General features: G+C 39.1%; 1 protein-coding gene across 3 annotated transcripts in view; it reads right to left on the reverse strand.

Annotated features, from left to right (window-relative positions):
• Positions 1 to 6,523: 6,523 nt before the first annotated feature.
• SLC12A4 (solute carrier family 12 member 4) overlaps positions 6,524 to 12,483 on the reverse strand; it is a 45,927-nt gene continuing 39,967 nt past the window's right edge. For all 3 annotated transcript variants that reach the window (XM_052685185.1, XM_052685187.1, XM_052685186.1), the window contains exons 22-24: positions 11,975 to 12,159; positions 9,106 to 9,239; positions 6,524 to 7,688 (exon numbers count right to left, since the gene is read on the reverse strand). In XM_052685185.1, the coding sequence (XP_052541145.1) occupies positions 7,597 to 7,688; positions 9,106 to 9,239; positions 11,975 to 12,159 (411 nt within the window). In that variant the 3' untranslated portion in view covers positions 6,524 to 7,596. The remainder of the gene's footprint in view (positions 7,689 to 9,105; positions 9,240 to 11,974; positions 12,160 to 12,483) is intronic.

Genomic DNA, 12,483 nt, shown 5'->3' on the forward strand with positions numbered 1-12,483 from the left:
CCTGTGAGGCATACCTTAAAGTAAAAGAAATGTCAAAATCAAGTGAAGAGCAGCTTTTCTAAAATACATAGACTTCTTCCTCTCAACTTTTATCAGTGGGAATATTCACTTTTTGAACAGTTGTTCTCCAAGTTGCCTTCGCTGCTTCTTAGAAAATCTGCCACTTTCTGCTCCATTTAAAGATGTTATTGAGTTTCCCTAAAAACGCCGACGGGCACATTGTGGAACCCAGGATCTGACTGTGGAAATATGGTTAGTAGTGAGATTTTAATGAGATTTTGATACTTAAACCTGGTGTGAGAAGGGTCAGTCTCCTAATTGGATTAGACTTTGAAGAGATTACAGGAGGGACTTTTTCTTCACAGCCTCCATGCTGAGCCTCCTCTCTTCAAACAGGTCAGACCATCAATGTAACCTGATAAAGTGTTGGCACTTGATGCTGAATCAGCTATAAAGTCAGACATAAGTTTATTCTTTCTGCAGTGGGAAAAAGGACAACACCCCACTCCACACTTCTGCTGGAATAAATTCTTGGCATAACCACAAACGTCCAGTGAAACAAATGCTGGGAATTCTGACAGGATTTGTTCTGTCTGCAGACTTCACTGGCAGAAGCAAACCCACACAGATATTTCTGTGACTACTTCTATCCCCAATCTCACTGTGAATTTTCTCCAACGGAGGTACAAAATAGTACTTGAGGGCATCTCTGCCACTTCTGCTGCCATTTCTGTTCTGAACTCATGCAAAATAAGGGCATCGGGAGAACAACTTCTGTTTTCAGAGAAAAGCTTAGAGCTGGAGGGCAGTGAGGGAGAACATGCTGAAATATAAGTACATGGCCTAGAAGGTTACGTTCATCAGGATTTATGACTTGATGTTCTCCTTTCACACAGCTCTCCTTCTTCCACCTCCTTCCCAACAAGCACAGACCTTACAGCTTAAGACACCTTTTAAGTAATTAGATTTGCCTTCCACAGTTTTTCAGTAGCACCAGCATTTTATTTTTTAATCTAAATTTAAAATTGGTGTGTGCTTTGGAGCAAAGGTTGGACTCTGAATTAATCTCCCTGATTTTGCATGTAAGTTTACAGCCATGGGATCAAGAAGCCTTAAAAGTGAAAGAAAATCTCTTACTGTTATAGCAAGAATAACCTACTTTCTCCAAAGACATAATTCTGGGTTGCTGCTGTTCCCATGTACAGCCTGTTGAGGAAAATAGAAACAATACTACCCTAATTACTACTACTAATGAGAAGCAGAAGAGGCTGTAGTACTTTAACATCAGAATCAGTTTGCCATTCTAGGATGCAGCCTTACCAACTTCCAAGATTATGTTTTGTACTCTTAGTATGTATTCTTAAGATGCATGGCCTGATTTTACAGAGACTGTTTCCCTCAGTTATGTGCATTCTATGCCAGTTTTCGTTCACTACTCACATACCACTGGCAGACAGAAAAAAAAGTAGATTAAGTAAGTGTTCAGTCCCAAAAGAAAGAGTAAAAGATACTTTTAAAGCTAAGAAATAAAACATTGTAAAAACCACATTGTATAAAATCACTGTATAAACTTCAGCTCTGGGAACAATATTACTGCTAAGCTTTGTTCGTTGCAGAATTCTTGTCAATTTTAGTTTAAATGTGTGAAAAATGGTATGAGAGTTAGATGCTATCTAGAAGGCAGGGTGGAAGCACGAGAAAATATTCATCTGCTTCTTGTTTTTAGTATGCTCATTTTAATTGACTGGCCTGGCTGAGCACTTCAATAAGCTGTTCTAAGGCAAGAAATACCACCATAGATGCAAGGAAGTTGTTGAAGATGGTAATGAACAGAATCCAGACAAGCACACTTTTATGAAAAACAGTGCTTAAGCCAATCTGACAAGGAAAGAGTTATGCTAGCTAAAGCCCACAAACAAACATGGCCATGCTTCACCCTCGCACAGCTGGCCTCTGAGGAAGCTAATTGTACTTGCTCTTGAAAGAGAAAAGAGCAGATAAGCCACAAAGAGTCATATTGTGGGAACAGCTTGTATCAACTCTGGTGAAGGACATGAAAGGAGCCAACTAAAAATACATTCAATCCTAATTGTGGCCAGCTTATTTTGATGGAGACTATTTACATATTTCATTCAGATCTTTAATGTTTCTGTGGTGAACGTCTTTCTTTTTTGAGAAGCCTCAGCCATTAATTCCTTATTTACTTTTTTTTTTTTTTTTTCCTAATCTAATGGGAAGCAAATCAAGATATTTAGTCAAAGATGTAAATTTTAGAGCAGAATGAAACTTGTTACACTTGGGAAATTATTTTGGACATATAACAAGAAAATCCAAGAAGATATCAGAAAGAAATTCTTTACTTTGAGGGTGTTAAGGGAACACTGGAACAGGTTGCACACTGAGGCTGTGGATGCCCCTCCTTGGAAGCATTTAAGGCCAGGCTGGATGGGGCTGTGAGCAACCTGGGTTAGAGGGAAGTGTCCCTGCCCATAGCAGAGATGGAACTAGATGATCTTCAAGGTTTGTTCCAACCCAAATCATTCCATGATTCTATGATGCAGTGTGCTTTGCTATACAGAGCAGGCAGCTTTTGCAATGTAGTAAATTTATGTGACTTGCTGCCTATATTAAGTTTTAAATTTAGAATTTACGCATCTTAATTTTAAACTGAAATTCTTAGAATCATTACTGTTGCTTGGAGATTGAGTGTCCTGCAGAAAGAGTAATAGCTTCCTAACATTTGAAAGGCCCAACTAAAAATGAACTCCCACAGTTTCGGAGAAATTGAGGAGCAGCAATTAAGATCTGTTTCATAAGTTTTTTAACATTGGGTTCTTCCTTTAATTCTGTCTTCTGTAAACTATTTTGTATTCCCATGGCCAGCTGGCTGCTGATTTTGCCTGCTGCTGATGCACAAGGGAAGGGACTACACTACCAGTGACCATCCACACATCTTAGCAGTGACAACATTATACACAACTGCTGGACGTTAAGTCACAGTCTGTATAACAGATACACTTGTGTTAATTTAAATGAAAATTAGGATTTACTGACAGAAGCACATCTCAAATATGTTTCAGTCTGCTGAAGATAGGAGCTTTTCAAAAATACTGCTTTTTGAAATGTGAATGGTCTGTCAGAAAGGCAGAACTTAACTTCACTAAGATTCACTGCCTTCTCCTCCTATAGAAGTGCAAAAATACAAAACATAAAGAAGCTGCTTGTCATAAGCCCTCCAACTGTGTAGTGGCACACTGCCTACAGCTGACCTTCAAACGCTACCAATAGCTTACTGTATGTAAGCCTTGGAGCTTGCATCAGGAATAAAGGACTACGCTGTACCTTCCTGACAGTGGCATTTCTTTGAAAAATGGAAGAAGTTACATCAAGAAGACATCTTCCAAGTTGGAGCTGGCAGGCAAAACATATGGTGAACTGTCTATTAAAAACAAAACCAATTTTATTTGTAAAATAGTGCACTTTTTACTTCTTTAGCAGTGGATCCCACAATATACATGCATGCAGCATAGTCCCACACTCTCCTTATTACTTTTTATTTTTTCTTTAACATCATGGACACTCACTGGCCTACTTGCACAGCACAGACTTCATAAAGGTCAGAATCTCTGCCTGACTTTGCAATTAACCTGTTAGCAGTGTCATTTCTGTGGGCAACATAAGCATCCTGCCACATTTCTATTTCAGCAATGCTATTTACATTATTTATATTGCCAGAAAATTATAGAAATCATTAAAAGCTGGAGTGCTTCAGTCTTGCACACGCTACGCAGGGACAAATTAGGCACATCTCCTATTGCCACTCAGCATTAGCCAAGTATCCTTTTACTTCTGAAATTATCCAGTTTGTTCGCCCCTCCTACTCATCACGCACAGTACAGGCACTGGCTCTAACAGTTCTTGAAGCACTAGGACAAGCTGCAGGAGCTGACAGAAAAACAAGCATCGAGACTGCCAGAAGGAAACATCTGCCTGGGTGGCAGGTTCTCCTGTGGCTGGCTGAAGAGGCGTGCCATGGCGTTTTTCCTAACAGTGAGAGGTCTGCCTTCATAACGCTCAGGGCAGTGAGTGAATTTTGGTCAGAACTTGAAAACTGTACTCAATTTCCCATAGGCAGGGGCAGTCTATTCAGAGCTGCCAGAGCTTGGGGTGTGGCATGTGACCATTAAGCAAAAATCTCTGCAGAAAGCCATCGTCTACTACCCTGCACTGTAGTTCTGACTGATGCTGTCTGGTGTGGCAAATTCACAATGATGTGGTACCTCTTCCTGGGGGAAAACAGCACTTGGTATTGGCAGGATCTGCCTGCAAACCTGGGCCAGCAGCTACGTACGTAGGGGGATAATTACTCCCGAATGGAATGAGAACTTTTGACCTCTAGAGCACAGCATGAGGCAGTTTCTTCCTTCCCAAAGGAATTACTGAAGAAGCAAACATTATTATGGATGACGCAGATGAGAAAATGAGGAATGGGGACAGGGAGGAAAATGAATTGTTTAAATGGAAATTTTTAAATTTATCGTGTTTCGCTTCCTATCAGCGCGTGGAGAATTCAGAGAAATACAGTTTAGATTAATAAAATGAAAAATTACCACTCAACATTAATTTACAAATAATTTAGGTAACTGTGGTGGTATTCCTTCAAGCCCAGAGTACCACCAAACCAGGCAGCCTAGTGCCCTCTCGTGGATTTTACTGTCTAAAGCAACATTTTATTTTTCTGAAAACAATGTTTGTGCTTTGAAGGCTGAGCTGCACCAGGAAAGCAATGCACAGTTCCTCACAGAGAGGAAAGCAGCTTTTTGATAGCCTGCTTTTTTTTGATTACTAGTTTTCTGAAGGTGAAGGCTAAAGCAGGCAGCAAACAAGAAGTGTCCACTTTGTTCTAAAGTAGGATTCTTTTTTTAAAAAACATGTCTAATTATTAGAAATCTTGCCATAGAGGTTTTAGTCATAGTTAACTACATAGGGCTCTGTACAGATAGTACCAACTTAGTCTGGTTGTACTTTGATCGCAATGTTCTCACCTCCTTAACAGAAAAGGGTTCTATTGCTGGGACAGGAATGGAAGATGATCATTCTGTTACCCTCAGAGTAGCTCATTGCTGGTTTGCTTCCTTGACCTTTTGCAAGCTATTTCCAGGTTACACCAACACACCCTTTCCAAAGGAAGTCCACTATACAGAAGGATATCTTACCTAATTAGAACCTACTAAATCATAAGCGTTCATGAAGTACTGAATTAGTTTTTATCCACATGGCATAGAATAACCCTAGAGAACCCCATCTACTGCATCAGTAAGGATGTTCACTTGATTACTGATACTAAAAACACACCAAAAACACAACAGGCTACGTAGGTCAGGCAGTAGATGGCACTGAAATCCATCTATGAGATGGAGTTATGCCATCCAAATGCATAAAACTTCACGAGGACAAAGTATATGCATGTCTCAGCATGTTTTTATTGTAAGTTTAGATTTGGTGAAAGAAAATAGATACCTCATAGCTGGACCCACAAAAGTCAGAGGAATAAAATGATTTTGTAAACATTACCATTTCTGTAGAATACTTGCAAGTGTTAAAACTTACTGTTAATTTGCTTACTATTACTCATCCAAAAATGTAAAAATGATCTCTTTACAAAACTTTTTATTTACAAATAAGAAAGCTTTATTCTTTCCTTTTTTCCTTATTCTTTCAATTGCCTGAAGAATGTGAGTGAAATCAGTTTTTGTTTTCAAAACTTGACCAAAGACTGTTCTTGAAGAATCTTAATTCAGTAGAGCTCACCCTAAAGATGTTTTCTGGCTGTATTGCTGCTGGAATCTGCTACATACCAACACCATCCCTCTCCCATCTAGTATGTCCTATTTCCCAGAGAGAACCTGAACTTTTATAGTCTCTTACATAAAGAAAACTTTATTATATTGTTCTTATTTAAGATAAAAATCTGCCTAGTTCTAGATTTCTGCCTTAGAAATGCTATTACACAAAGTGAAACAACCAGGAACACTATTACAGCTGAGATGACAGAACTAAGCCTATCAATCAGCAAGATCACACAGATCAGAGCAGTGTGTCAACCCTGATCTTTCTCCCCATACTACTAATCCATCCCATAGTGGTCAGCTCACAATCATCCAATGTAAAGGATCACTGCTTTCCCACACAGCTAGAACTCCTGAGGGCACAATATCTCATTTGTGTTTCATGGTCTATAGGCATCGAGTAGATCTCAGCTATTTAATAAGGCAGTAGCTCCAGACCCACGAGCCTTTACTCACTTCAGCACAACACCAGGCTTTCAAGACTAAGTTGGCACCTCCACAGAGCAGCACTTGTGCCATCTGGGCAAACACCAACCCCTCTGCACCACATTCCTCTGCACAGTCTGGATCTGACTCAACAGAAGCACTGAAATCAGATCACAGAAATTCTGTAAGGTGAAGACAGATACAGTATTCCCAAGCAATTCACTATAGCACACAGAACAGAGAATAGGTTCAAAGTATATGCAACATTTTATTGAAAAAATACGAATGTTCTGTACATAAAGTACAACTCAATGGGCTTGACAAAATCTCCAGAGACTTATTGGTTAATAAAGGTCATCTTTTCTTCCTTTTCCTCTAAGAACAAAGCAGACAATGAAGCAGCAGGTCCCTCATACTTGTGCAAATGCAATCCCATCACTGTGCGTGTAGCACAGCACTTGGCTCTGCACACGGGACTCCAACACGTTCAATGTACTTTGATGGATGGTCTGCAAGAAATTTAAAGCATGGAGGAACTGCACAGGACTGGTCCTTCAATCAACTGATGATTCAAAATTTATTACGAGATCTCTGTATTCCTAAGCAGCCTTGTGTATCCATTATTTCTGACAAATAAATACAAAAATAAATAGGGATCTGGCCTCACAGAACCTCAAGTCTCAGAAGCAACACAATTTGTAGCAAGCTACATACATAATTCCAACTATATCAACATAATTTATTTAAATCTCTATCAATAAATGTATTAAAAGTATAAATTCTTATCCAATACTGAGAGTTTAGTTCTGGAAATAAACCCAGAAGAAAAAAAAAAAAAGCTTTTTCAGTTCTCTTACAATTTAGTGTGCTCTTAGAAAATGCTTTATAGCTGAACTTCAGCAGAAACTAGCTGCTATATAATGTTATTCTATTCCCCAAACCTAATATAAAAAGCTTTTAAAATCTTTTTACAGTAACTGGCTTTCACGTCCTAACTTTACATACAGTTACTAAAAATACTGCACATGGCAGTGGTGTCCAAAAATAGGTTTAATGGTAAAACTACATGCACAAATGCTGGAGTATCAAAGCAGAAACTGAATAATGTGGCAGCTTCACAATTAAATTATGTTGCTAATTGGATGGTATAACAACACTTTAACCCCAAAAGATATGTAAATTGCAAACGGAAAGACAATGAACAGAACTGGATGAGAAGAAAGTTAGGCAGAAAAACCTTTTCTTCTTCTCCAATTAAAACTGGAATGTCCGTTATCACCAATAAGGTAAATGTAGGCCAGCATTAGAAATTTGCACTAAATCAGGAGTAAATTGTGATGACTTCTCGTCCACCTCCTCTGACAAGTAATACTCTCTCCAGACCCTCCGTCAAGACTTCAAGAAACTCCATGTCTGTTTCAGGAAAGTCAAGGACAAAGAAGTGTTAAAATCAGAATGCACAGTGCCTCCCCCTTCCAGAACTGTAGTAAAACATTGGATTCAGAATGTTATAGGCAACGAAAAACCAGAACTCTGAGCAGTCCTTTTAAGTTTATACTTATTTCAACCCAGGACTCAATTTGATACACCTGTATTCATCCTTCTGAATATAGATAAGGTGGCAATAGGACAGAGTTAGGGAACTCTTATAATATAAACTTTAGGAGATTTTTGAAAGCAAGACTCTTTTACTTCCCCAGCAAAATGATCCGAGCACCAGGACACACAGACATTTCCTCTCACTTGTTTGTGAACACTGTATGCTGTTTGGTCACAAGGGCTCAGCCTCTCTAGGGATGGCTGGAGGAATAAGTAACATCACCCAAAGTTATCCAGAGCTTCAAGTTCAAAATCTCTCCTGCAGCTGTAGCAGCTGTGCTTGAAACACCCTTATGCTGTGGAGTGTTTTTCTCTCTTCTTCAGCCAGCAAGCTGTTCTGTGCCAACTGTTACCACTGTTTCCCTCCAGAGTTAGGAGAAAACTACAATCATTTGGTCTGTGATTTGCAACTCAGTACACATATGATACACATATTTTTGGCACAGTTCAAAGAAAGGCTTGCTAACATGAAAGTACAAACCAAGGCTGAAGAGAAGCAATGGGCAGAAAACTAGAATGCCAGGAGGCTTTGCAGATTGCAATCCCCAGCTCTGGCCTTGCTTAGAGGCACAGTGCAAGTATTCTTCTAGGTATCTAAATACTGTAGGTTTGAATTTTAATTGTACCAGAGCATTGCATTCACAGCTAAACTTCCAAATTCTGTTGTGAGAGAATATACCTGAGATATGCCCGCTCTATCAGCACTTCCTGCTCACTCAAGTTCAGACACTGTCCTGAATTCAGAGCACTGACTACTGTGAATGCCTCCTTAAACATCTGCTACATCCACTACTGAGAATTAATCTCCAAAGTCAGCACTGTAGACTTCATTCCCTGATGCAGGCCCCAGCATCTAAATGACACTGTCCATATGCCTTTCAGAATTAGCTTTTGCTCCTTCCCTAGAACATGTTAAGTGTTGTCAAACTGTTGACCCTTTCCTCTAGTGATAAAACAATCACAATGAATTGCATGTTGTTGCACAAGCAAGACTTGCAAGGACTTGGTAAATTACGTTAAACAAGAATCAAGACAACACTGATTTCAAATCTACAAGTCTTTCAGAGCAAATTCTATTTTAAGCAACTACTACGTTGCAGCCCCAAGCAAGTACTCTCCACTCAGTGGAAACTGTCATTTATTACAGTCTGACATTTGTGTCAAAACAACTTCAAGAACACACATTAAATAAAACATTTGCATGTGGATCAGGGCTTGACTGAAAGGATACAGTTCTCATCACCATCAGTGTTCTTCGGAGGACCAGGCATATTCAGGAGAACGAGTCTGGCATCATGGGATCTATTAACAATAACTTCATTCAGCTTCACTGCTGTGTGCATCCTTCGGACATTAGATTGGTTCCTGCAGAAAAGCACATTTGGACTTCCTGTTAGAAACATGCATGAAAAACAGAATGTCCAAGAAGTCCCTAAAAGCATACCTTAAGGTCTCCTAAATACCCCGTTCAGTGTCAACTCAACCAACAGTACATTTCTTCAAATAATGACACAGATACTAAAAAGATCTCACAAAGGCCTTCAGATACTGCCAGCCCATCCATCTTAAGATCCCTGGAGTTAGGTCTCCAAGTGTTGAAGTTATGCTGCTCTTTGGGAAGCACGTTTTATAAAGATCTAGAGCTCTCACAAGAAGCTGAAAACACATCCGCCCGAGGGGACGTGCTCTTTGACCATGGGTGCTTCTGAATGCAAAGTCTTCACACTTTTGGCAGCCTCCTCTAGATCCCCTCCTGTGGCAGCACAGACCTCCCATGGCTCAGTACCAGAACACCAGTTTTCTCAGACTCATCAGAATGAAGGCACAGGAGGGCAGCACTGTGTTCCATCCATGCTCTCTGTGAGTGGACTTGTCCTTTTGTGTGGAACAGCATTTGACATCTCCAGAAAAAGCCTGGTTTGCTACAACTTCCTACACTACGAATGGCTGGATGCACGCCTGCTTATGGGACTTTACTGATGTTTAATAAAGATTTTAACCTTTACTTCAGTTTGACACTAATCAACCTCTCTGCCTGGTTATTTGCAAAAAAAAGCCCTATGATCTGATCTTTAAAATCACAATCATGCTTTCAAATCTGATCAGCCACTTGATTCAGAAATTGTGGGAGACAAGAAAATAGGTGCAGAATGACCTTACAAGCCTGCTCTTTCAGAATCCTGGCACACAATTCTGTACACAGGCACATTATCAGTTTATCAGAATATATCACCACAAAATAACATCAATTCATGCAGGAATAGAACTGGAAAGTATCCGTTAGGAATTCTGAGTCAGGAACTGTTTCCTTCCTACAGGAAATCAATTATTATTTTGGTACTGAAAAAGGGAAAGCAAAACAGAAACAGACTGACAAAAAGGCAAATATATTTCCAGTTGTGAGGATTCTAGGATTTCCCACTTGTTTTGTTTCTTCATTTTAATGCATTAAAACAAGCTATTAGTAGACAGACTGAATATGAACACGCAGTTTTCCTGATTCAGTTTTACACATTATGAGTTAAAAAGCCTTTAGTAACCTTGCTGCTCTTCCAAATATTTAGTTTTGCAAGAAGTATTTTATATATACAGAAAATAGAAGATGCAATAGTATGATTAATATTTGTTATACTAACAGCAGTCTATCCACTTCAAATTACTGCTGTTATTTCAAGTTCCTATTTAACATAGAGCAAGGACATCCCCTCTGTCTTCACCATGTCAGCTTCAGGAAGCCACAGACAACACAGAGAGGCACCAGATTATGTTTACAGGAAGTGTGGAAGAAACCAGCACCAGAAACAATGCACTTCTATTAACTATATATAGTTGATATATATAGTTTTAGAAAAGTAATGGAAAATTAAAGGTTTGGTATTCTATGAAGTGACATTCAAAACTTGCATCTTTCCAGTGATGTGAAGGTGTAGACTATGAGAAAGGGTTTTTTGTTATTGTTCTGTTTGTTTGTTTTTTAAAGGGTCCAGAGACTGCCAGAAATAACAACATAGCACTGTGGAGGAAGGATCCACAGTTTGTGAGACACTTTGCTTAAGAAAAAAAGTTCAGACCTGTAATTGTTTGGTTTTTCTCCATGATTTGTCAGCATAACTTTCAATTTGTTACGCGTTATTTATGATGATACTTAGCTTACATGGCTAACCCTGCTCCCTTTAAAACCATTGCTAAGACTGCTTAATTCTAACTCACTTTCTGTTCTTTCCTTCCACAATTACATAGATTTTTCCTGCTCTTAGTTGAGATAACAAAGCGTTCCCTCAATCACCTTAAGGCACTTCTACGTTAAATAACAAACTTACAAGTTTTCCCACTCTCTGAAAGCATGGAAGAGGAAAAAGTACAGGCAGTTAACACCAAATTCAGCAGAATTTCTACAGTACACGAACTATATATGATTTCACCTTTGAGCAGATTTGATTCCTCACTGCTTTACTGCCAAGAAAAATTTGTAATTTTGTCAAGTATGCAAAGCTGGTGGGATGAACTCTTCATGCAAGATGCAATACATCAAGAGATCACAGGATGTTAGCATATTTTTATACTAAGCCACCATGAGCTTTACTTCTAGCTATTCAGGTGGTGCACACCTAGTAACACTAAAATGGTTGTTGTATGTCCATACTCCTTCAACAATAAATTCATCTTAAAGGGTTTTAATCACAAACATATTCTATTCAGTCACTCATCATCCTCACAGCCTCTTCCTTGCTGTATTAAACATCCATATTTGAGATTAGGTCAGTGAAGTTATCAGCCTTTTATTAACTGCCATTAGATCCGTGAAATTATCAGTCTGTTTCTTGGAGAGTGTGTTTTGTTAATGTATTTGGGAGGCAGGAGGAAAGAATAGGCTTTAATATCTCTGGTTCAGAATTGACTGTATCAAGTAAAATACTGAGGCATGTGTGCCAGATTTAATATGTTAGAAATTTCTCCGGATGCTAACTGCTGTCTTTTCTGTAGTCAGGTTCAATGTTTCCTGTGCAAGCCTAAACCAAGGATTAGAAGGGAAACATGATAAACTCATAGCACAACTAGACTTTCGGGAGGTGCAAACCATTGACTCTGACAAGACTCACGGTTTAATGCTGATGAGATCTCTAAAGCTCCCCACAGCGCTGCCTCGGTTCCGCTTCTCGGCATCACATTTCTCTTTTGTCCAGGTCATCTGAATGTTCTCAGGCACAGTGTCCCCCTCATCTTCTTCATCTGAGTACAAGCTTTCCAGACGTGCTATTGAATGTCTGTCCTTTACTAGCTGAGCCTAGAGGGCACGTGAACAACAAGGTGAACTCAGAGTTTGTTTTACCATTTACAGTTCTTTCTAAGCAATGAAAGACTTTTTGTTCTATTGCATCTTTTATTACATGCAGTCAATTTAGTGCCTAGTACAGCTCAGTACTAAATGCCTGCCCTAACTAAAAATCCTACATAATAACCTGACTTGGATGATTGTGAGCCGTGCAGAATTCAGTCTAACAGATACCTGTATCTATACAACAGAAAAGAAAATAAAAGCTCTCCATCTCACATCATGACATGATCTGAAACAACCAGTGTTTGACACAAAATTGATGACAAAAAATTG

The sequence above is a fragment of the Tympanuchus pallidicinctus genome, unplaced genomic scaffold, assembly GCF_026119805.1.
Source record: "Tympanuchus pallidicinctus isolate F22 unplaced genomic scaffold, pur_lepc_1.0 scaffold22, whole genome shotgun sequence".
NCBI classification, from domain to species: domain Eukaryota; kingdom Metazoa; phylum Chordata; class Aves; order Galliformes; family Phasianidae; genus Tympanuchus; species Tympanuchus pallidicinctus.